General features: G+C 40.4%; 1 protein-coding gene across 1 annotated transcript; it reads left to right on the top strand.

The window, feature by feature from the left end:
* Positions 1 to 15,187: 15,187 nt before the first annotated feature.
* NUDT7 (nudix hydrolase 7) lies at positions 15,188 to 26,478 on the top strand. Its single transcript, XM_035120812.2, has 5 exons — positions 15,188 to 15,392; positions 16,789 to 17,232; positions 20,076 to 20,229; positions 20,798 to 20,956; positions 21,661 to 26,478. The coding sequence occupies exons 2-5, from the start codon at positions 17,171 to 17,173 to the stop codon at positions 22,027 to 22,029; spliced, it is 744 nt and encodes a 247-aa protein (XP_034976703.2). The 5' UTR covers positions 15,188 to 15,392; positions 16,789 to 17,170; the 3' UTR covers positions 22,030 to 26,478.
* Positions 26,479 to 26,758: the final 280 nt, after the last annotated feature.

Raw genomic sequence — 26,758 nt, 5'->3', positions numbered from 1 at the left:
GGCAATGGAACTGAAAAGGGCAGCACCAGAGCTGGATGTTAATGGTAAGGTCACATCCACATCATGCATTTAGAGCACTCTTATGGCTCTTTCACAGTCATGACTTCCCATAAAGAATCCTGGGAACTGTAGTTTGATAAGCATGCTGGGGTCTCCTAACAATTCTCTCAAAATTCACACTTCTCCAAATCGATGTGTACAAAAATGCATATACCAATTTAAAGTGTGCATAAAGATGCGTATAAGCTACCAACATGAGTCTGACCAAACTGCAGTGGAAGACAGGAGTGCCTGGCATGCTCTGGTCCATGGGGCCACGAAGAGTCGGACACGACTGAACGGCTAAATAACAAACATCCAAAAACATCTCAGGTGGGGAAATGGTTTTGCAAAGGTGCGCATATTAGAGAAGAAATTTGCACTAAAATTTTGATGAAGTTTTATGGAGACTTTTGTTATTTAAAAAAAATTGCAAGCTGATGCGGAAGTGTTGAGTACTGAATTTAAGAATAAAAAGAGAGAGAGAGACAGTAACAGAGATGAATAAAAATTCACCCATTCGCCCATTCCTAGTACCATGTAAGCTCTTACTGCAAACCGTCATCCTCTCCTAACATGTGGTTGGAGCGGTCAGTGGGTGAGTCCACTTGTTAATCCAATGGAGAAAGGGACACCCAAAGGGTGTTTAGTGATCGTTCTATCCAACACATTTCCAGAAAAACCATGTGAGGATTATGGGGAACTATTTCCTGTAAGATTTGAAATGGCTTCTGTATGGTCTTATAAATATTTCACTAGAATAAATAATACTTCCTTTGCCCTTTCAGTTTCAATGCTCCAAATATCCATTTACACCATACACAAATATTATTGCATACAAGTACCACAGGTGGGACCTATTTGTGGTTCACTTTGGGAGTTGATTTTAAGCATGACTTTGCAAGCTACATTTCTTTTTTTCCCTTTCTTTTTTTGGAGGCAAAGCATACGTCTCCTGCAGCTCAGATCCCCCATTGACCCTCTCAGCTAAAAAGCACAGCTTGAGATCCTGAATTTTTTAATACGCTTAAGCATAACAACATGTAGCATGCATGAATTGAAGGCACAATTACTGTATTGCAGGGCCATTGACACAGCTGTGTGAGAGTGCTGTTACACGGTCTTTGCTTGCCAAAATTTGGTGTGTGCCTTTGTACATTTTAGAAACCAAGTGCTGGTTCAGGCATATTCTTTCGCTCCCTGAAGCTGTAAGAAATATGTTCTCAGCATGGGAAGCTTTGCCCTGCCAAGTCAGACCATTCGGTTATCCAGTTTTGTGTGCTCTGACTGGCAGGTCTCAGGCACAGCCCTTCCCTATCACCTGCTTCTGAACCTTTACACTGGAGATGCCATTACCATTTAGGAACCACTATGAAGCTTCCAAAGAATAAAGGCGTTTGCTGAAATCACTGTTTGAATGTCACAGATGCTAGTAACTGTACAAAAGCTATTCTTTAAAATCTGCAGAGTTAATAATCCTATGCAGACAGTTATCAAACGTACAACTGAGACTAGTCCATTATGGCAAATGTAGCATAGCGTTGCCCCATCAACACCAGCGTACCCTCCATCAGCCCCCATGTGCTTTAAAGGTATGGTGTGTATACAGCCTTAGTCCCAGTTTCGACCTTGTAGAATTCAGATGGGACCATAACTAGAGTTAGTTGGTCCCACATGTTATTCACTCTCCCTCCACCTACTGTGGCCTGCCAGCCTGCCTTGTGCTTTTCCAGTCCCAGCCACCAATGCCACCTGTCTATACCTGAATGTGCTTAACTTCCTTGTATATGACACGTACACTAGAAAAATTAGGGTGGGTGCATTGTGTGTAGGTGAACATGTAGCAGCCAGGTTGGGCTCAGTGGAAAGTTACCTTCAATTCCCCTCATGCACATCGTCCTTGATTCACACTTTTATTTGTTTAGCCACAGGCCACTCCCAGCGGACTAATATGCCATATGAAAGCAGCCCTGAAGTTACAGTGAAGTTTTTTCAAATGTTTAATGTATAATTATGTTTTTATATATGTTAGAGCCACCCGCAGTGGCTGGGGCAATCCAGTCAGATGGGCAGGGTACAATTGTTGTTGTTGTTGTTGTTGTTGTTGTTGTTGTTCTTTTATATATTTCAAACTCTTTCTGGCCACAGTCTCTCACCTTTAGTTAGATCTTCCAGAACTGACATTTATAGCTCTGGAAATCACCAGTGATTTAATTGCTTGACTTCCTTATTTCCAAATTCCAAATTTTACAAGAATTACCATGGCATTCTGTAATGTATTACATATATCTGAGGCTAGAGTCTTCTTCATCCAGTCTCTGATCCAAAAGTCTACCACTCCAGGTTCTCTTAATTACTACTTCATTATTGTCTTCATCCCTTTCTTAGTGAGTTATGTCAAGGGTCTTTCAGAACATAATTTAACTGATGCCGTCTCAATAAGAATGTTTGCACAACTTTGGAAGATCATTGTGAGCAGGCCCCTATTCCCACACCAATTTTGTGATACCTTTGTGCTAAGGACAATTTAAGGAGCAAACTAAATATGTCACCCTTTGGCTGCCTTTGTGGTTAGTATTATTAACCATGACTCACCCTGTTGGTGGGCCGTAACAATTTGCACATGGCTGAACTTCATTAAAAGGCTTTATAGTCCTATTTGATGTATAATGCTTCTCTTATTTTGCTAATGGTGTTGCTTTTTCCTCCTTCCTTTTGAACATGGTTAGGCAACATCTCTGTTCTCAGTTCTCTAGAAGGTGGCCCAGTCACCACCACCTGTAACAGTACCAGTTCTGCAGATCAAAGTGGTCAAGTGGGACTATGTGGGGTAAGGCAACCTCACAGGTAAACTGGTCCAAAGTTGTTAAGAGCTTTATATACTAACAGTTGCACCTTTGGTAAGCCTTTCCATTGGTCAACCCAGCAATGTATCTTCTACTGAGATTGACAATGTGTCTTTCCCACATTGGTCCCCGAGATCCTTTCAACAAGAGATGCCATGGACTGAACTTGGGTCCTCCTGCATGCAGATCATGTGCTTTACCATCTGAGTGACAACTCCTTCCATGAAGCCTGGAATGTTTCTACTGTAAAGATTCCAGGGGATTGGATGTTGCCACTTGGAGCCCATAGAGATTCATGGCCAATAAGCAGTTTTCCATTTTTACCAGAAAGTCAAGCCATGTATGATCCTGTTTTTCCCCTCTTTTTCTATAGGTTATGTGTGCAAAACAGGAGTAGAACGGAAACATGACTTGAGCTCATACCAATGACAAACTTAGTTGGTCTCTAAGGTGCTACTGGAAGGAATTTTTAAATTTTTGTTTCGACTATGGCAGACCAACACGGCTACCTACCTGTAACCAGCAACTAATGTGTTTAGCTTTCTTGGCCAGGGTTGAGAAACCTGACCCCCAGGAGGCAAATATGGCCCTCCAGATATCTCTGTCCAATCCTCTCCAGGCCACACACTTCACTGGCCCTGATCTGCACCCTCCCTCAAGTGATTTTGCCTCATTGGGTTGTTTCCCCAAACTTGTATTAGCTCTGGTTTCCTGGATCAAGAATAGAGTGGTACTGGTGGGCAGCAAAAACTTCTACATTTGTGTGGTCAGAATGTAGCCTATAATGGTAAGAGTAACATTGCACTGCAAATTCTTGCCTTGGGCACTGGTCACCTTTGGCATGCACCCCTGGGAGGTTGCCTGTGAGTAGGCATGGACAAATATGTCAGTTTTTGTTCTATCAATTTCTCAGTCTTAAATCCAGTTCTTCCCATTTCTTCATCTATTTGTAATAGCTCTTTAAAAATATCCTCAAGAATATTTGTTAGTATTTTAGGGAGCATTTCTCCTAATAAATAGAGATTTGCATGACATTTTGGCTAATGCACACATTTTTCCCCTGTTGTAATGCTTTTTTGTAACTTATGTTCACCAATATATGCATTTTTAAAAATTGGTTGGGGAACCTCATCACAAAATTGGGATAATTACAAATTTTGAGGTATAGCTGTATTTTGGTCCATATTTTGGTTCAAGAAGTGTGAATTAGGTGGTTTCTCATTAAATACAAACAAAATTGAATGTTTATCCAATCCCTTACCATGAAGGAATATGACCTTTGGGCTGAAAAGCTTCCCACACCACCACCTTTGAAAATAATTTGAGTTTTATTTTTTTTATTAAAAAAAGCTTTTTTAATGCTGGGTGTGTGTGGAAGAAAGTCTCCTATGGGATCTAGAAACTCAATGTCTTTGGAGGGTTTTGATTCTTTTAAAAAAACTGCCTTAAAGAGGTTCCATGTAAAGCTGAAATTATTTTATTAATACTGAAGCACTTAGTTGAAAGTAATCCAAGATTAAATGCAAAGAGCCTCCAGCAAAATATCTTTTCCAACTTTCTGTCTTGACTCAATAGTAGCTGTCAAGAATAATGAATAATCCGCATGGAGTTTTGTTTTTTGAGATGGCAAAAAATAAACTAAAATAATGTTTGTTTTGGGACACAGGTCAGAGGAAACAAAAGAAGAACACCATTATTCTGGATTAAAACAGATGTACAAAATTGGGAAATATTGATTCTGTTCTCATGTGTCCAAAAGGATTAGCTCTTTCAAGGTTCCAATTTTCAAAAGTCAAACAAGCTGGGGTGCTTACTTGTGTTATTAGTTATAGATACCTTAAGGCATTCAAAGCTATATTTACTTTGGGATAGTTCATGTTTGTGAACTTAAACAAATTGCCCTTGAAGACAACAGTAGTCTTTCACTATACACATCTAATGGGGCAGAACAGAACTGAAAGCCTTCAAATACCTTTGTTTGTTGCAGAGCTGGCCCTACTGTTGGGCAGAGTGAGGCAATCACCTCAGGCAGCACATGTTTGAAGGGGGACAATGGTGGCAGCCACCCAGCCATTTTTCTGAGACTTCTGGCCAATCTCCTCTTTACAGATCAGAGCTGTGTGTCCCACACATATCTTGGAAACACACACACACACACCAAAAAACTATCCTTTTGGCCTCATATCCACCAAATGATATTATTCAGTTGCCAGGGTTGAAGTAACAGTTCAACTGCCAGTCTAATCGGCTTCTGCACATGGAATTAGGCAAGGAAGCCATCTTTTTATTTGCCTCAGGCAGCCAAATGTCTTGCACCAGCCCTGGTTTTTGGTGGGTTCTTTGAAATGCTGACATAAAAAACATGATTATACTCAATATTATAATTTCTCAGTTTAAAGATCATGAAATGTGAATAAAAACACAATCTTACAAAAGTGAATAGGGCCTAATAATAATTTTCTGGGGAGTGGGGAGCTCACACATATATACCACAATCCCATTTGATAAAGTTTCATGCCATAAGGATATGTGAAGGCGTTGTTTTCTGTTATGCCCTGATTCACAACATGCAGCTTTATTTCCATTCCACATTCCATAATTTATAAACATTCCACTGCAGTTTGTCTACTGCCCAAAGCTGTTATTTGTCTCACTGTTCACTGCGTCAAAGCTACAAAACTCATGTAATTTACATAATTAATTACACAAATTAGGCAAATTATGCTGTCGCATTGCGCCACCAAGCCTTGCCTTAGGGCCGGCCCTGCATTCATTTCAATGCAAAGGAAATGCATTTATGTTGCCCATAAATCTGGTGTAACTGCCATTATGTAAATGAATGTGCATATGTGTACAGTATTCCACATTAATATTGGAAGAAGAAGCCGTTTCAAGTGTCCAAAATCCATGGATAATGAATATGCATATTGGCACACTCCACATCCAACTTACTTTTGTTCCTTAGGATGTCTGTAGAGGGACATCATGAAGAAATCTCACTCCACACTACCTGAAACCTCACTAACAGCACAATCCAAACCAAAGATCTGCCAGGAGAAAAGAGTTTGGATTTGGCAATTCTTGGGCTTTCCCAGCTAAGATGGCGTTCAGACAAGGCTACACTAGTGTAAGTCCCTTACCCTGGCTAAGCTAGAGCCACACTGGCCGTGCGCCTACGAATGTCTCAACATCCGAAAGGAAACAGTGGCAGTTTTAGATAGGGATTTTTCAACATACAAATATTTAGATAGGGTTGCTTCGACTTACAAATTTTTCCGTTTCCAATGCATTCCTATGGGAAATCGTGTTTCCAATGGCGTTTTTCGACTTACGAATTTTTCGACCTACGAAGGTGCCTTCGGAACAGATTAAATTCATAAGTTGAGGCACCACTGTACTTATTATCCATGGGTTATGAATGTCTCAAAGGACTTCCGTGAAAAACATTTAGAATAAAAATGGAATTCTCTAAAGATTTCTTTCCACTAACTGAGCAAGTTTCTGTGGGATAATCAGCCTCATATAACCAACATGCTTAACTCTAATTAATGCATGAAGGGGTTAATACAATGGAGTACGTTGTCATGCCAGCCTTAGCTAGGTCACTCACTCACCTTGGGAGGAAGGGTTACCCAGTCCTTGATCTTTCCATTCCACCATGTAAACCCTACCAGTAAGGAGGTCTAAGCTGGATGCTCCAAGCTTAGACCACATGGCTTAAGCAAGCCAGCTTTGTGTTTCTATGCAAATAATTTATAAACATTTACCACTTTGGAACCTAAGTTTCATTGCCTGTATTTTCTAACTGCTACATGGAAAAGCACATGAATGTGACTTTTGAAGTGTTTGTAAGTAAACCATTTTTAACTTGCCAAATGTGGTCTCCTTCCATGCTAAGGGTACTGTGGGACTTTGGAAGCAACTTAAAAAGGGGATATTTAAAAGGTCTATCAGCCTATATTTCAAGCTTCTACCGAGATATGGATTTCTACTTTCCACTAGAGGCATAGCTGCCAAGTTATCCCTTTTTTTAAGGGATTTTCCCTTATGCTGAATAGGCTTCCTCGCGAGAAAAGGGAAAACTTGGCAGCTATGACTAGAGGAAGTCTGTCAGAGTAAATGCCTTCTGGAACCAGAAATAATAACCTCAATAACTAAAGCATGGCAAAAAACAAAAAAACAAAACCTTCAAAAAATTAAGCATGTCATAAACACACAGCTCCACCAATTAAAACTGATCTCCCCAATTAAAATTGCCTCCTGCTGGTAAGTCAGCTAAAGCTTTTGTCGATTAATCTACTAATTAAAGGTTCCAAGCCTAGCGTATGGTAGCATTCATTTCACTTTCCATGGCTATATGGCTGTTCGGAAGAGGGCATTGAGGGCAACAAAGTTGGAACTGTTTGAAATATAATCAGGTTCTTTGAGGTTTTCCTTGACATGATTATTTATATGTCTCACAGCTGAATATTAGCCCTCTGCAGGCAATTTGAAAGAGAAATAGACATCTACATTATAAGTGATCTGCCCTCCTACTCGTCCTCCCCGCCCTCTTTGCAATCCACAAAGAATTCTTTCATGACAATGGATGGAGAACGACTTCATGAAAATAAATAGCCAAGAAGCAATATGGTTTTAATTGCCTGTGCTGCTGTATTGCTAAAATAAAACAGCTGTGATCACATACTGAGATAAAACCATTGTTCAATAAATAAGTCTTATTAAACATTGCTGCAGTGATGATGAGTTCAGCTGTCCAATGGCAAAGTGGGCCCACTTCCTGGACCACCCATTGCTCCAAGAGTGTAAAGATGTGACCGGCCTCTATGTGAGTCTCTCTTGCCTGGGTGGAATGTTCAGCACTGTATTTGGAGCCCATAGTTCACAAATGGGTTACACTGTGGTAACTTGGTTTATTTACTGATTGAACAAAGCATAGTTTGGCTTACCTATTGACTATCATATAGAGTGTTCCTTTCCAAAGGCTACAAAGATCCTCTCGTTTGCCTTTTCAATTTCATTTTCAATTTAATTTCTAACTGTTCACTGCAAAAGAAAAGGATAAAATTATATACCTTAACATCATACTGAATATAACAAAAGAAAAATGATATATTGGTTCATAATCAATTCACCACAATTACTATGAAATTACTCTTTGTTTATTCATAGCATCTATCTCACCTAGCAGCTCATAGGGTTCAATATTTGATGATGACCACAATTAAACTTATACACCACTTAATGTCAAAATAGATTTCTACATGGTTTACAGCAGGCATCCCCAAACTGTGGCCCTCCAGATGTTTTGGCCTACAACTCCCATGATCCCTAGCTAACAGGACCAGTGGTCAGGGATGATGGGAATTGTAGTCCAAAACATCTGGAGGGCCGAAGTTTGGGGATGCCTGGTTTACAGAGTATTAAAAACCAGTTAAGTGCCCACCCTCTTGGCTGCAGGCAGTGGCAAAGCTGCATGCTCCGCTACTGGGGGCGAAGAGCAGGCGGGGGTGTGGCACGCATCCCGGGGGCAAGGCACACCACTTGCAGGGGAATGTTGTGCATCCCGGGGACGTGGTACATCACCCACGAGGGCGGGGCACATGTTCTGGGGGGTAGCGCGCTGCCTGTGGGGCGTGGCACCTGGCACGCAGGGGGGTGCATGGTGCATGTCCGGGGGACGCTCCGCGATGGCACCTTAATAGTGGTGCCGTGAGCGGTCTGCTCCCTCCACACTCCCATTCCTCTGCCAATGGCTGCAGGACTCCTTGTCAGAATGTCAGATGGCCTTTGCAGATGTAGTTGGTGAGGTTCCCATCATCCCAGGCCAGGGGAAATGAACCAGACAGAACACACAGCAAAGTCTTGCAGGATTCACAGCTAGATGGCCTCTAATATAAAATGAAAGGTTATTTGGCGTAATAAAACAATCAAAACCATCATAAGAAAAAAATGGAACAACAGCAATTAAATCCCAAGTCATAATTTACCAAACAGGTAAATCCAATACTGTACTAAAATACCATTAACTGTTTTCTACAGAGGAGATTGAAAAAGACTGATACAATAATGAAAATGCTATAACATGGTCAGTGAATTGATCAGCAATGTTTGGGAGGCTATGCAAACTGGTACAATACTTCTTTATGTGCCTTTGGCTTACACATACCCAAACCAACCAGTGCATTTTTCCTTTGCAAATATGGCCCACACTTTAGCTACACGGCTTCTTTGTAAATAAATAAATAAAATTAAAGGAATACACTCTGGCTGGTAGCTTATCCCATTTACAAACAGGAGCAATATATATTGATTTTGTTGTTGTTATTTAGTAAGGATTATGTGTTTTGCAATTATATCAGACAACTGGAGGTGGTGGTTCTCCGGGCAGAAATGAACATTCAAAGAAAGTTGGCTATTTAAATTTAAAAAGTAAGTTTCTAGCCTCCCATGTCTCCCACCTAAGTGGGGAGAAAGCGCTATATGAAACAGACTCCTTTAGTAAGTGATCTACTAGGATGAAGGCTCCCCTCTAGTGGAAATATGTAGTATTGATATTTTATCACAGCCATTTACTGGTAGTTACTAGTTTACATTCTTCCTACCTTTACCTTTATACGTAGTTTAGAATGCTTGTTATGGCAAGAAAGTGGGGCTCTCATTTTATTACGGAACAAGAGAGGTGCTGATTTAGTTAAAACCTCCTTTTGCAAGAGTCTATGATCTGAACATATGATTTATGTTATGATTTATGTTATGTACACCTACGAAAACAGATAACTACACTCAATATATTTTCCCCTCTGTCCCTTTAACCAACTCACCCAGAATCCAGTCCTCTAGAGCAGTGTTTCCCAACTAGTGTGCCTCCAGATGTTTTGGGACTACAACTCCCATCATCCCTAGCTAGCAAGACCAGTGGTCAGGAATGATGGGAGTTGTAGTCCCAAAACATATGGAGGCACACTGGTTGGGAAACACTGCTCTAGAGAAGCTGCAAAGTACTTTTTTATAATTCTCCATTTCAAAATGGTTGGGATCATCCTCCATAACTTGCAGAACCTCATGGTTACTTCATTCCTGCATACCGTTCATAATTTTATTTTATTTTATTACAGCTTGCTCTTGAAAAGGACATTAAAATAGGATGCACAAAAGAACTACAGTGATTGTGCATGTAAAATTTCCATGTACATACACATGGCATATATTTGCTCAAAATCCTACTGCTTAACAATTTGATTAATGCACTTCCTATTTGCATCTCCCTCTCTTTCTGTACTCAGCCGTGCTGATTGGTTACAGCTGCAATGATGCCAATTTTCTTTATGGATAATCTAATTGAAGAACATGGCATTGCGGTGTCAATAAACCACAGAGATGGAGGCAATGCCTGTTGCAAAGATGAAGGAAGCGCTGACAGGGGGGTGGGGCAGGGAGGCAGACCATAAGCTTAAAACAAAGCGAGGTAGATTGCAGCTGCAAAGACTAGCCTCTCAGTCAGCACAGGTTGGAATGTGGTTATGGCTTCTGGTTGGATATACATTTAATAATTTTTTTAAAAAAAAAAGATGAGAAGGTTTCTCTAGGAGGCTTTCAAACAAGTGATGGATTGTATTTTGATTCCTGATTATTAGAGTTTCCTTAAAATTAATAAGTTTATATCGGATTCCTGCATGGGGTTGGACTACATGACCCTTGGAGTCCCTTCCATGATTCTATGATCATCAGGGGACAACTGTGTAAAAGACCTTAAAATTGTACCCAACCTTTTTTTATTAAAAAAAGCATAGATTTTTTAAAAATTAATTTCTTTTGTATACTGTATGCATATTTCATTCAGCGTTAAGAAAGAAAGTTAAAACTCTGCTGTGGTATCGGCAGCAGCTGCTGGGTCTGATTGTTCTGAATTAACGAAGTAACTCTTGGAGTTGCCAGTCTGTGATTTAAAATGTTTTAATTGCTCCCTGTGCTGGCGATTTAAGTAGGTTGTTCTGTTATAATGGGTTTCTGTACTATTTATCATTAACTATCCTACAAAATCTTTCTTGGGAGGCTAGACAGAGTTGCAGCATGTTGCTATGGAGACTTGATCTTTTACATATTTGCTCCCAAAACCATGAATTTTGAAATTTCAAGATAACTGGCAAATAGATTCAGGAAGGGGAGGTTAAGTGCTACTTTTCCATCTATTTTTACACTGTAGTGGTTAGAGTGCTGGACTAGGACCTGGGAGAACAGTGTTCGAATTCCCACTCCGCTGTGACAAACACTGGGTGACTTTGAGCCAGGCACTGTCTCTAAGCCTATCCTACCTCACAGGGTTGGTGTGAGGGGGTGGAAGAGGACTGAACCATGCACTCCTTAGAGGATAGGTGAGGTGTAGATGCAATAAATAAAAAGACTATGGGTGGAACCACTCAGGCACAGGGGCCAAATGTGGCTTTTTTGGCACTCTTCTCACAGGCCCTTCTCCAATGCTCCATGTGTAGTTTTGCCTGATGAGAATGTGTCCTTGAACTCTGAAAATGCCTCTTGCTTGCCTGGGTGGGTTGTAGCCTACAGCCCAAAGGTTACACCCATTGCTCTGCCCACTTTTAACACTGACCCATTCACTTTTGCATCTGGTTCCGTGCATCATGTGTTGCCCTCACCTAGAGGCCCTCAATCTGAGAAGAAGAAGAAAAGTTCCCATCCTTGCTGCAAACCTAAAAACATTTCAAGCTCATTGGGTTACATACTGGCATTTTGCCCAAGAAACTATGTGACAAAGTGTCCACTCATGGTACAAAAGATTAAGTAAAAACAAAAACATGTGATTGAAACAAGCCAGGAAAGGGAATGACAAAACATATGCACCAAGCCTAAAACAAGTGGCTGGGGGGAGGGGGCTTAAGCCAAGAACTAAGGACCAAACTAGCTACCGGTATGTGACCAGTTAGATGTTGCACAAATGGCTTTCATCATCAGGCACTAATCTGATAAGGATTATCACGAATCTGATAAGGAGTGGGGATGCTTTAACCCAGGGATGGGCCCTCCCGAGGTTGTTGGACTCCAATTCCCATCAGCCTCAGTTAGCATAGCCAATGAAAAGTGATGAAAGGAGTTGGAGTCCAGCAGCAGCCAAAGGTTCTCCATTTCTGCTTTAGCTCTTTCCTATGAAAAGTGCCTGTTCAGATCAGCCTGTACAGGAGCTATTTGCATTGGAATAATAGCTCTCATTCTCACAAATGGAAGCTTTGCTCCCAAGGTAAAAGTAGGCACTGCATTGGAACCCCATTATAGAGGAGCAAAGGGTTAATGTCCACAATGAACCACATCAGCATGGTAATCCAGATTGGGGGGCTGTATTCCTTACTTATTAAAGAAAATGATTTTTTGAATTCCATCCCAGTCTGGCCCTAAATGGGCTCCCAAAGTAGCAGGTTTCCCTATCAGCACGCCCATCTGTTTACATAGCACTCACCGTCTGACTTATTTCCAAGCAACTAGACAGACAGCACCATTTCCCGGTTGGCAGGGGCATTCTCCAAGAACAGACAGATTAACAAATTAAGCTGCCTTGGAATTCCTTTATGATAAATGATCAGGGGCTGCCAAGCTTATATTTTAATGGTCCCTGTTGCTAAGCCAGCTATGCTACTGCACAAGTGGGAGACCATTACAAAAGAAAAATAATTTTCAGTTCAACAAATTGAATTTAACATGCAAAAAGATGAAAGGTTCATTAATCAGCCACTTTTCATGCAGTCTTGACTATTGGTGGTGATGTAAATTATAACTTAACCACAGCTTTGGAAAGCATGGTATTGGAGGCAGAGTTTAAATTATATTATGAGACCAGAAAGCTATGAAAGAACACCAAAAGCTTCCAGTTAGCCTTTTCTAACCTGGTGCCCTCCAGATGCCATTGGAATACAGCTCCCATCATTCATTACCACTGGCCATGCTGACTGGGACTTCAGCCCCAAGAGAATAAGCCAAGAAGCAGCATCTCATGATTTACTTGCTTACATGCAAAAACACTCGGAAGTAAGCCCCATTGTTCAGTGACATATCCTCCCACGTAAATGTGCATAGGATTGTAGCCTTACTGTATTTATAATTATCTGTGCATTTAACATGCACAAATAACCACCATCGTAATAGCTACTGACAACCTCAGTGAATTGGTCTACATTCATTTCAGTGCAAGGTGTTTTTCTTTCTCCAAGCATTCAGGACACACACACACAAGTGAATTAATTAAATACTGTTTGTTTCTTTATTATGTTTATATTCCAGTTTCCTCTAAGGGAGCTCAAGGGAGCATGAATTGTTCTTTCCTCCTTGTTTTACCCTCACAGCAACCATACCAGGTAGGTTTGACTGTGAGATACTGACCAACTCAGGATTACCAAGTAAGTTTAATGGTTAAATAGAGTTTTGAACCTTAATCTTCCCACTCCTAGTAAAACACTCTAACCCAGGAGTGGCCAATGTGTTACCCTCCAGATCTTGTGGACTACAACTAACTATCTTTGCTAACCATTGGCCATGCTCACTGGGACTGATGGCAATTGGAGGGCATCACATTGACTACCTTTGCTCTAACACTGCACAACATTGGTTCTTGACAGAGAACATGTGCTGCTGAAGTTGATTCTTTATTAGCAAAACACTGGGGATGGGGAACCTGTGCTCCATCTCCCACCATTTCTGTTGTCATGGACTGGTTGGACTCAGAGGAATGGTGGGAGGAACGAGCTGGGGAAGAAGGCTCAAAGCCAGGGGATAGCTGGTGGGATGACAATGAGTGGTCAAAGGAGAAGACTGGGAGGAGCTGTCAGAAGTTGAAGAGGCAGCAAAGGCACTTCTGCATTCTGAATGACAGAGCCAAAAGAGATATAAAGTCTGATTATTTCATTAGCTGAAATAACAGACCAGGAGAAGATACAGGAATAGGGACAGGACCTTAAAAATACAGAAGACATAACAATTTCCAAAAAAACAAACAAACAATGAAGATGCATTTTATTTTCCTTAAAATAAGTGGTGAAAATAATATATATATAAAATAAAGTCCCAAATGCCTACCCTCTACCAAAACAAATTATTCTCTTTGAAACTCTGTTGCATTAACTGTACACTTCAGAGGAAGCATTAAGTAATTGCAGAGGTAAAGAATGACATTTAATTCAGCTGACCTGCTGAAATTCTGTAGCAGTGCAAACTAAAGTGCCACATTGTTGAACAAGCTATTTGTGGAACAGGTTTTGGTGTTATAGGTTAATTAAATCCATTTTGTACTATACATGTTACACAAAAGCCAGCTTGTTTTGTGGAATCAACAGGGTTATAAAATAAATTTTCAGCTAATTGGAGAACCCTATCAGTACAAAAACGATCACAGCATGGTTTCCCATAGCCTTCCTGTACATTATCACTTGTGTTGCAAATATCACCGTTTTAATTGTCACTGGCAATTGCGGCCTGCTTCATGAGCCATTGTAGCATGATTACAGACCAATGAACTTTCTATTCTTGTTATAATTATTATAGCACACCATTATTAGTGTGCTACAAGCAACATAATCACAAGAAAAGGCAGGTGTTCCAACCCCCCACGATTACAACCTACATTTTGCCATTGATAGAAAATAGGGGAGAAAAGAAATGAGGTGGAGAAAGCAAGAATAATGAAGGATTCACAGAAGGAAATACATGTACCTAGGCTTTTCAGAATGGCCTCTTATTTCCTATAGCAATCATGTTTAGTTTTTATGGATTGTCATCAGTACATTATCAGGGACAGAGGGGTTACATTCCCCCCCCCCACATCACATTCCCACTCAATAGCTTCTGAACCAAGTGTGTTGCTGCACCAAAAAGTCACATCAAAGGGTTGGCTCTAGGTTGGGGGAAGGGGAGGGGAGATGTGCAAAGTGCCCTCTATTGACCTCTTTCTACATGTTTAGATGGTGGTGGCAACAGTGATTAGTGCCAAGGCCAGAATTAAAAATGCCCCCACAATGCCTTGGAATGACCCATCGGTGCCATCATAAGCACTAACTCCATAGGGCTGAGGTGTCTTCAGCCCCCTCCCCCTCAAAAAAACAAACCTTGAGGGGCCAGGCCTCACTGCGGTGAGCAGCACCAGGCCTTGCTGCTGCGAGCCTCACTGAGCCATCATCAAAGCCTTGTTTACCAGTGGCTTCCAGTAAGATCTCGCTGCAAAAAAGCACAGCTGCCACACAACCCTGCCAGCAGCAGGGTGCTCAAAGGGGCACTGCTCTGCAGGATACTGCAGCTCAAGGTTCACCTCATGGGCAGGCTGGCCTTGGAAGGCAATATGGGCAGCATCAGCAGAGGAGACCACATCTTCAGACCCTCCAAGTGTCCCTATTTTCTAGGGACAGTCCTGGATTTACAGATGCCACCCCAGTTTCTGATTTGATCCCAGAATGCCCTGCTTTTCCTTAAAACATCCCTATTTTCATCGGAGAACTGTTGGAGAGTATGGAGGTAACCCTTTATAGGGAAGTTTCTTTAAAACGTATAACGTTTTATGTTTTTATATATGTGGGAGGCCACCCAGAGGGGCTGTGGCAACCCAGTCAAATATCTGGTGTATACATAGTAAAGTTATTGTTATGGAATATGACGTCCCTATTTTCATCAGAGAATGTTGGAGGGTATGCCTCTTTGATTCACTACCAATAAGGTTCTTTTGGTAGCATAATGAAATCTTCATGTGTGTTTAAGAGGACCTATGCCCAGGCAAGTGTGCATAGGATTCCAGTTTTAATATTTCTTAATTATGGCTGTATCATGCCCCTACATGCTTTTTATTTCTCTTTCTGTGTCATTAATAGTTGTTTGCCACTATCATTTTGTCAAGTGCCTTTTTTGCCTTCCTTAAAAAAAAAAAAAAGTTCCAGTATTGCTGCCACTGTAACAGCAATCTAGCAGGGGAAAGTCTTGCCTGCCGATTTCAGCTGAGATTAAAGAGGTGGCAAGGCTGATCCACCCACACCAAATTAGCAACCTTATTTCCTCATAGGAAGTGTGTGCTAACCCCTTGATCATACAGGTTAATTTTTTAAAAAAGCCTTAGCTGTATTTGCCAGCGTTGTCAACCGGTCCTGGGGGGGGATGTGTACTTGGGGCGCGTAAAATGTAGTAATTTCTAATGTGGCAAATGCGGTAAAGTGATTTTTTTTTCACGGGTGGGGACGTAAATACAGCTGCTTGCCAAGCGTGCAAGGGATCTGAAGTACGCTTCTGGTCCTAGATGTGATATGATTTTTAATTGTATTTTTAAATATACAGTGGAACCTCGGTTTATGAACACCTCGGTTTATGAATTTTCGGTTTATGAACGCCGCGGACCCATCTGGAACGGATTAATTCACTTTCCATTACTTTTAATGGGAAAGTTCGCTTCAGTTTATGAACGCTTCAGTTTATGAACAGACTTCCGGAACCAATTACACCCATGTTTCAGTTTATGAACGCTTCAGTTTAAGTACTCTGCGGACCCGTCTGGAACGGATTAATCCACTTTCCATTACTTTCAATGGGAAAGTTCGCTTCAGTTTATGAACAGTTGCTCCGCGGACCGTCTGGAACGGATTAATCCACTTTTCATTACTTTCAATGGGAAAGTTCGCTTCAGTTTATGAACGCTTCAGTTTATGAACAGACTTTCGGAACCAATTGTGTTCATAAACCGAGGTACCACTGTATGTCCCAGACGCCTCAGTGAAACTTGGGAGAACACTGGTGGGCCACAAACTGCTTTTCAATTACTCCAGACAGAGATTGCAAAAAAATAAAAACCTCCCCGCACAAGGCTTTCTACAGAACAATGTTCTCCTTTTTATTTTAAGCTAACAGGTTCTCCTTCCTTCCCACCCAGGAACCTCTCTCTCAAGATTTGCAAAAGCTGAAAACAAACCTGCCTTAGTTCTGCCCCCGCCCCTTTCGCTGGTAAGAGAAAAAGTTGCCGCGGATGATAAACTCAACTCCAACGCCAACAACCATCCAATAATCACCGTATCCACAAGAGCCAATAGCAAGCCGGCTTCCACACATTTTCGCCCGCCCTCTTTCCAATGCACGCCCTCTCTGCCTCTGACGTCACTTTTCACCGAAGACCGCAATAGCAACTTGGCGTCGTTGCTGAACCGTCCCTGTCTTGCGTAACAGGTACGCTGAGCTGCCAATCAGCGACGAAGAGCCAATGGAGTTGTTCTTTCTGAAGGCGGGAGCAGGCGAGAGGGAGCTTACAGCTGCTTGCAATGACGGATGACTTTGGACTCGGGCTTTGCAAAATGGCTGCTGATGACGACAAACGAGGAAGGTAACGTGAACAACGTTTCCCCCTCCCACCGAGACGGGTGATTGACGCGCTGCTTTGTGAATAAAGAAGGGCAGGATTGGGGCAGTCTGGATTATTGTTTTAATAAAGCCCGAGGTCCGTGCTTGTGGGTTTTCTTTTGGTACTATAAATGCCCAACACTTTATTATTATTTTTGGGTGCTTCATAAATAATAATTTACTTTCATTGAAAGTAAACACAGTGATAGAAGAAGGTCAGCGAAAGAATAAAACTAACAATCTTTAGCATGTTGAATGATTAGGTCCTTAATTATATCATACATAGCTTTTCCTGTGGCATGCACATTGAAGCTTTATTCACTTTTTTAAAGTAATCATGTGTGCTTCCTCCACAAGGAACTTATTTATTATTTACTTAAAGTGCTGATACATTTTCCACACAAGGTAACAAGACAGAATTATGACATTTGTCTGTGCAAATATTTACAAAACAGCTTTTAAAGCATAAGCAAACTTTTGAAGCAGTTTACAGTACTGTTAATATTAAAACAATATTTATTTATTTACTTGTTTTTAAAGTTACTTCCTGTGCAGAGGTTGGAGACTAGCAATGCAGTCCTGTGCAAGGGACTCTGAAGAAAGTCATATTGAGTTCAGTGGACTTTCTTCCAAGTGACTGGATACAGTACAGTATATGAGTGTAGCAGCCCAAAGAACTGAAACTGTTGAAGGGGGAGGAGCCACCTTGAGGATTTTTCAGCCTTGTGCAACCCTGAGACAAGCTTTACCTTAGTGCACCTGGAATGGTTATATAACTTTTCAGGTTTCTGCTCCCTTTAAAATTTGGTTTATTTCTAAAATTTCAATCACACACCTTCAACACCCAAATTTGGCCCAGGGTGGCTTACAGTGATGATAAAATATAATTAATAAAGGTAAAACTCTTGCAGCATGATTCAAGGAATGCAAACTCAGAAGCTTCATTGCATTCGATAGGGTCTACTATTACCAGGTTGCATTCCCTATGCATATTTACCAGGTAGGATGACCTACTGAGACTTACTTTTGTGTAAACATGCTTTAAGATCTGGCAGTGCAGCTACAACCTTACAACCTTGGCAGTGCAGATCTGGCAGTGCAGCTACAACCTTACATTCCTTTGAGCTCTGGGACTTGCATAATGTTTAAAAGGTTGGCCTTTTCGTCTGTAAATTTATATACTAACTGTAAATATTTCCAAGCAGTTTACAGAAACAATAAAATATTAAAAACTTAAATGTAAAGTGAAATAATTATCAATAAAATGGTTATTCAAACCATCTCATACAATGCTGGATTTGGTTACTAGTTCCTGATTTCTTATTTACTCAGAGCTTTAAACACTTTTAAAAAAGGAAATGTGATGTGTCCCTCCAAACCCAAAATAAACATTAGAATTCCCTGGATCTTATTTCTCCATGACTGGGGGACTCCCTACTTCAAGAACAATAATAATGTTATTCAAACAATTTTTTTGCACTTGTGAAACGCTCATAAATGCCTGATGACATAATAAAGACCATATGAAATAAGCAACTGGTGTAGGCCAAAATCTGCTGTAGGCCAGCACAAATGATACACCAGTGCATGTGGGACAGGCATCTACAAGATAATGTTGGATCCTGCCTGGCCCAGAACTCCCTGTGGGCAAATGCCTCTGTCAAGGGCACCAACAATTGCAAAAATATGTAGAAAAAAGAACTGATGTTGCCCACTCCAAAATAAGCATTTGGCCGTTTTTTTTATTGTTTTTTTGCCCATGAATGCATTTGGAATTTTGTGGAGAATGTCCTGGGCACAATCTCCTCTGGTCACATCCTCCTCTGTAAAATGCACACACACATTCTTTCCCGGCTCTAGTAGTACTAAAATGGATCCTAGTTGCATAGGACTGCATAATTTTACATGGCGGCTTCCCACCACCAAAAAACCCCCCACCCCCACTATCAAATTAAAGCTTGGCAGGCAGCATAGTTGAAATGACTGATCTTTTGCATGCCTACCATTAGTCATAAACATTGATCTAAGGCTTCATGGATTTACACAGAATCACAATAAAACCACCACCAAGTCACCAAATACATCTGTGAACACTAACATGACACATGATATGCCATGGTGGTGGTTTTGAGGAATTGCTTGCAAAATATATATATAAGGATCCATGAGGATCAGTCCCTTGGATACATTTTTTTTTCTGTCATAGTGCCAGAAAGCAGCTTATCTCTGATTTTTACAGTTCATGATCTGTGATTGGTCCGGGGGATGACTCATGAAAAAGGAAATGTCATGGTAATGCCAAAAGAAGCAAATTAATTTTTAATCTCTGTGTCTGTATGGAACAAGCACCGACAGTCATTTGACATTCGTTAACATGTATTAAATGGTGTGTGTAGAGTTTTTTTATGTACTTGCACAATAGTGAGACCGCAAAAATGTTTCAGTATTAAACTATGTTATTTCATGCAGTTGTAAGATTTGCAATGGACTGTAAGAAATAGTTCTTTTAGAATAAAACAGGCCATGCTCATAACCATCCCGTTGTTGTGCTTTATTCATTATGCTTTTTGTTCATGAGTAAACAAAATGTTTTTAGATTACTGTCAATATATAAACGTTGCAGACAATTTTCTGGTTGTGTTTGCCTCTAGGTGAATATATACTTATTGTGGGCCTCTAGAGATTTGGATTAGTAGAATATTTATCTTGTTGAATCTGCAATAATATGAACAGATTTGTTTAATATTCCTCTTATGCAAATTAACAATAATTCTGGAGTGAAAATTCAGGTTTTTGTGAAATGCTTGCTCTTTTTCCTTGTTCTAGAATAAGTGTGAAAGATAAAGCTATACAGAATTTAAAGAAGTTTGATGTTGGAGACAGATTTTCCCATATAACACTTCCAAAAGCCTCTGTTCTTATTCCGCTGATTGTTAAAGATGGAAAGCTGTGGGTTCTTTTCACTGTCAGATCAATGAAGGTATGAAAATCTGGAAGAAAAAAAATTCCACAACTTGTAAGGTTTGTTGCGAAATATACTGCCTGGTGTCAATGTGTGAGAAGAGAGAATGCAAGTGGTATGTAGTCAAATCTCTCAATTGTATGCAAGAATAGCTGGATCAGACCAGTGCCCATCTTTTTTCTACCCATTTTCTCTATGCCATGCATGATTCTATACACTTCTTGGGGGTACAAATATTTCAAAAATTTGAAATCATAAGGGTTGGAAAATTTCCCCTTCCATCTCTGCAACTTTATATCTCTTCTTCCTTGCAGAATTTAATCTCCCATGGATAACAATGTATAGTGTAACAGTTGAATGAATTCATTAATCTAGTATGCATGCAAAATATCAGCTGCAAACTATTGCCAACATAGGTTTTTATGCAGAGAGATTGAGAGCCATATAAAAGACTGTAACATATGACATGCAACGTACAAGTTGTTTAATCAAAAATGGGAATTGCTGATATGTTAAGGACTCTTCTGGGATCATATGTTTATCGCTTAAAATAATTACTTAACAAAGCTGTTCTTCCAAATCCTAGCTGAGAAGATCCCCAGGAGAAGTGTGTTTTCCAGGAGGTAGAAGTGACCCAGCAGACAGAGATGAAATAGCAACAGCTCTCCGCGAAGCCAAGGAAGAAGTGGGGCTCCAAGCTGAACAAGCTGAAGTCATCTGTAGGCTTCTACCTGTAATAGATAAAGTAAGGCGCATTTAGATAAAGTATAAGGTACTTGCAAGCATGGGTACCTATTTATCTCTGACCCTAGGTCCAGTTTTTTCTCCTGCTCCTTCCTTCCTGCACTTAACTTACATTACTCTTTAGATTTCTCCTCTAAGCTCTTATTCTTTTGCTGCCTCCATCCAACTTGGGGTTGGATTATATTAACAGTAATAAGAATTTTATTATTTGTACTCTGCCTATCTGACTGGGTTGCCCCTGCCACTCTGGGCTGATCAGTTCTGTTAACTGACTTCTCTGTTTAGGGTTTAGGAGAGAGTCTCTGAATCTGCACAGGTAGCCAATATGGTGTGCCCCACACGGTGGAATTTGGGCTCTCAAATTTCAGTGGTGCCCTTTGCAATGCTAAAATTCAGTGTGTCCCCCTCCTATACTTCATTCTGCAGCATTGTTGTAGAGCCCGCCTGCAATGTGGCACCCAGTGCGGCCAAACCGGTCACACCACTCTAAAACCACTTGAGCTCTACATGTTGCTTCAGCAAGCATGACCAGTGGCTATTTAAGAATTTAAAAAAAAATAGGGCTGCTGGGAGTTTTGGTGCAGTATCTGGAGGCACACTGGTAACGCCTGCCTTCCTTCTGTTTTCCACTGATATTTGCAGTGTTTTGCCCTGACTTTTACGGTAGTTGCTTTAAAGAGCTAAACCTCTTTTTTCCCTTTTCAGACTCGTTCTTTGGTAACTCCAGTTGTCGCCTTCATAGAGGATACATTCCAAGCCCATCTTAATCCAGAAGAAGTCAGTGATGTGTTTTCAGTACCATTGGAGTATTTTATTAGGCCTTTAAAGTACACAGGCATTCCCAAAAAGATGGGCAATGTCGCTTATTTATTGCATTCTTTTGAATATGATGACTCGGAGCACAATACTTCATTTCGAATATGGGGACTCACAGCACACTTTGTGGTATTCCTTGCTCTTGCAATTTTTAGGGAAAAACCAACATTTGAAGTTCCGTATGATCTTGATAACTGGAATTCTTCAGCTGAGAACTTTTTCATAGAGTTTTTCAATATGGCAAAAAGCAAACTTTGATGTATGGAATTGGTTCTCCTGCTTATAAGTTCGGCACACAAGTTGCTTCAAATATATTCCCTTAAATTATATCTGTAAATTATATTGAAGTATGCTATTTTATGGGTCCAGTATTGAGTAAAAATATATTGATATAGGATTATATGAAATAAAATACAGAAATAAAATGATCAGTATTTATTTCATAAAATTTATACACTGCTTGATTGTAAGAATAAAAACCCACGTCAAAGCAGTTTATGAAAAGATAAAACAAGAAAATTAATTTTAAAAAAAACAGTCATACTTTAGAACATACAAATGTTAAAATTACCTCAATTTTTTCAGCATCTGGATCTAAACAAGAAAGTTGTGTCACATACTCCATTGGTCTACTCTGTGTCATAAGGAACAAAAATTAAATTCTCATCCATTTCTCTGGCTGCTGTCCAGTGTACACTTTGGTGCAAGTGCCATTGAGCTCAGTAGGGCTTGCTTACAAGTAGACAAACTTCTGACTTGGGAGTGCGATATGACAATTTCTACATATTGCCTACATATTGGCATTTCCCCTCTTTAAACGACATGGAAGTGGCAACCAGTAGAAAATTATAGACTTAGATATGTTTTAAAGTAGAGACTTGCAAATTTCACAATTGATATAGCCCATTTTTAGCTTGTGTGTCACTGTTTGTATAATATGTAGAAGAGAAGCTGGAAGCCTGAATAATGTTTGGGAAATCTACCTTCATTTCCTGGTGTGGGTCCTAGATGCAAGTTAATATACATTAAGGTTCTGGCTTTCTCTGTACCTCACTTCCAGCTTGCAAAACATAGAGGGGGGTAATCTGTTATTTGCTTACAGATGGGATACAAGATACATATGTTTGTCTTAGCAGCTCTACAGATCAGACAGAATTCCATTGTCCCATCTGCTGGAGACCTCCTGTGCTAAACATACTTCTATACTGTTCGTATTCTTTGTGATTACAAATGATTCCTAACAAATTTGACTGACCAATGCTGGTCACTGACCACAATAAAGATATTGAATGCTTTATTGACTGACCGATTTACAAAATAAATAGGAGATGGCTCATGACGGTTCGATTAAGATGAGGTTTACGAGACAACCTTAATCATTTCTCACTTTCTCATGATGTTAAAACTCATGGACATCAACTGAAGCTGAATGTTTAGGACAAAAAAAAACCCCAAAGTATTTGTTCACCCAGCGCATAGGTGTGGAACTCGTTCCCACAAGAGGCAGTGATGGCTACCAACATGATGGACTTTAAGAAAGGATTAGCCAGATTCATGGCCACCAGTGGCAACTAGCTGGGTTGGGTATGCTCTGTCTCCATGGTTGGAGGCAGAATGCTTCTGAATACCAGTTGCTGAAAACAGCAGGAAACAGAGAGTGCTCCTGCACTCGGGTCCTGCTTGCAGGTTTCCCAAAAGCATCTGTTTGGCCACAGTGAGAGCAGACTGCTGGACTAGATGAGCCACTGGCCTGATCCAGCAGGCTCTTCTTATGTTCTTATTACTTGTTTCATTCTCAACCTCACCGGGCTTTGAGGATAAAAAGAAGTAGCTTCATGCACTTGATCATTGAAGAAAGGATGTGACAAATGAACCACATTTGTAACTTGAGGTACAGCACCAGGCATAGCTGGGCTTGCAGTTTTGCTTGAGGCCTCTGGGTGGGGCAATTAGACATTTAACACAAACAATCGTTGTACTTTTAAACACCCATGTTTTGTTGCTTATCATTGACTCAAATTTATGTTACTTGAAATAAACAATAAAACAAGAATTCTTGCTGAGTCAATGAGGGAGTGAATTCTTTAGGGAACTGGCTGGATTATTCACACTTAAGAATTTGATAGATACTGCTCACTCACATGTATCTTATAAGTATAGCTTAAGACAAAGCCCCCCATGATATTTTTTGCAGAGCAGCTGGTAAAATGTGGACAAGATAAGGTGAATTTGTAGCTAATTGACTGATCAAACCCAAAGAGTGCTCACTAACAGTTCATCATCATCCTGGAAAAATGTGACAAGTGAGGTGCCACAGGGTTCTATCCTGAGCCCACTTGTTCAACAACTTTATACATGACTTAGCTGAAGGTATTGACAGGGTGCTCATCAAGTTTGCAGATGACACCAAACTGGGAAGGGTAGCCAATGCACTAGAAGACAGAACTGGGATTCAAGATGAACTTAATTGGAGAACACGGCCCACATTAACAAAATTATTTTCAGTAGGGACAAATGTAATAACAAACTGCACACATTTAAGATGGGGGGTGCCTGGCTTGCCAGTAGAACATGTGAAAAGGAGCCAGGGGTCTTAGCAGACCACAGACATAACATGAGCCAACAGTGTGATGCTGCAGCAAAAAATGCAAATGCTATTCTATGCTGAATCAGATCAGGGCTAAGTCACTGGTTGACAGGAGTTACTTAGCTTCCCTACCCAACCCCACATGCCACTTTCCTGATCTAAATATCCTCCCAAGGAGGAACACATATGTACCTATATGCATACCTTTTAGGTTTTTCATTGTAGTAAAATATAGCTTCAGGGGAGCAATATAGGGCTGGAAATAAAGTTAAAATAAAGGGAAATAAAGTTAAAATATAGGGAAATAAATATAGGGCTGGAAATAAAGTTAAAATAAGGGAAATAAAGTTAAAATCTCCCTCATCCATCATCAATCTGACCCCCTGGCTTTTGGGGGTTTTTTAAGTGGGAAATTGATCTCCATATGTAATGTTTAGTTTAGCTGTATAGCTGGACAATGAGGAAGAAAACATCAGAAAGAGCGGCAGCAATAATAAAGTTTGAATGTGAGCAAATGCTGTTACATAGATAAAGACTTCATTATAGTTGTGTGAGAATTAAAGCAGGGATGAGGAGCCTATTGACAGCAAGATGATTTTGAACTCCAACTCACATCAACCCCAGTCAGCATAACCCATGTTCAGAGGCGATAAGAATAGTAGTCCAACAACATATGAAGGGCCACAGGTCTCCAATCCCTGGACTAAAGGGTTGCACCAAAACCTTCACGGAAAAGGTGAGGTTTGAAGGAAAGTCACAATAGTGAGGAAAACAAACAGGCTAGGTCTTAGCTGAAGTTCCTCAGAAGACACTTTTCTGATAAACGTTTTGAGATTTTTCTCAAAAACTCTCCTAGAACAGGAAGGCCAATTTGCAGAATTGTATCCAAATGTTCTCCACCATTATAATTATTTTTTTAAAACCTTTGATGCTCACTATTCTCCTTCCATTGTGTTGCAGACTGAGGCATTGTGAAAGATACAAAATAGAGACCATGTTGCCAGTACAATTGGTACTGCTGCTAAATGATAGAGACTACTTGTACACAGTTCTAAGATATTTGAGGAGAAGAGCCATTATCTTCCTCTTCTGGATATTCAAAGGTATACAGCAGTACGTACATGCTATGTGTACGACTGCTTGTTAATCACACACTCGGGAGTTTTCAGACCAGCCTCAATGACCTTTCATGCTGAAAGTGTTCACATAAGAATTGCAGAGGTTATATGACATCACCTATTTATTGAGACTTCACCCTGTCCTTGTATAAGTTATGCAACATTGCCAGCTACTGGTTGTTACCCCACCACCTTCCAGTTCTGTACTGATGATTTTTATGGTTAGAAAAGTGGAAGGATAATTGTACTGTACTAGAAAGTTTGTGATAGCAATCACTGCGTGCTCAAAAAAATAGCCAGACCAGAAGGACCCTCTGGGTATAATGGGGGCGGGGAGTTTGAATCATTTTCTGTGGGGGTTTTAATTCCTTCTTCATGAAAAGTTATGATACTTAGTTGTGTAAAAAAACAAAAAAAAACATCTAGGGCAACTGCACTTTTCTCACCTATGATTCCAGGCAACTTGTATTCAGAGGAATTCCGCCTCATCCTCCATCAGTCTGTCCAATCCTCTTTTAAATCTCTCCTAGTTTGTGGCCTACATCTCTTACATCTTGTGTGAGCAGCATAGTATAACCATGTGCTGTGTGAGGAAGTTGTTGCACCATTGTGTATTGGAGATGGGGTTGCCTCCAATACGTGTAAGTACCGTATAATATACCAGATATCTGCATAGTTCTACATTTATTGAGGGCCACACGCAGAGAGAGCATTTATTTCAAAGTGTTGCTCTCATTCTTGGGATATTTGTGCCCTTCCCACATGGTAACAATGTTTGCAACTAACCTTTTTATGTTTAACAAGGGAAATGCTTTGTTATGATGTTATATTGCTTTGATATCTGTACCCTTCACAAAAGGCAGGAAGTTCCCAACTTCAATTAAATTCAGAAATAGCAACTTTTACAAAATACTACAAAAATACAGTGGTTGTGAACTGTTAGCTGGAGAGCAGGAAAAAAACCCTGGACACTGCAAGCAACAACTTTTGTGTTGGATATAATACAGGGTGAGTCCTTTAAAAGAGGTCCCGTGGATACAGAGTACACATGTTCCACAGGGCCTCTTTTAAAAGACTCGCCCTGTACATTACGAGATTGTTATCATTTGCCTAGAAAAGCTAGCATAGATGGCATTTTGCCAGCTGTACTCTCCAATTTTATTTGGACTATTCTGGAGTAATTGGTATGCAGACATATTTTTATTTGCCAGAGCATATAATGAATAGTGGGGTGCAGGTGGCTGGTGCTGTGGTCTAAACCACCGAGCCTAGGGCTTGCCGA

The sequence above is a fragment of the Zootoca vivipara genome, chromosome 6, assembly GCF_963506605.1.
Source record: "Zootoca vivipara chromosome 6, rZooViv1.1, whole genome shotgun sequence".
Classification (NCBI taxonomy): domain Eukaryota; kingdom Metazoa; phylum Chordata; class Lepidosauria; order Squamata; family Lacertidae; genus Zootoca; species Zootoca vivipara.
Note: the sequence above shows the minus strand (reverse complement) of the source record. Positions and strands in the feature narration are given on the sequence as shown.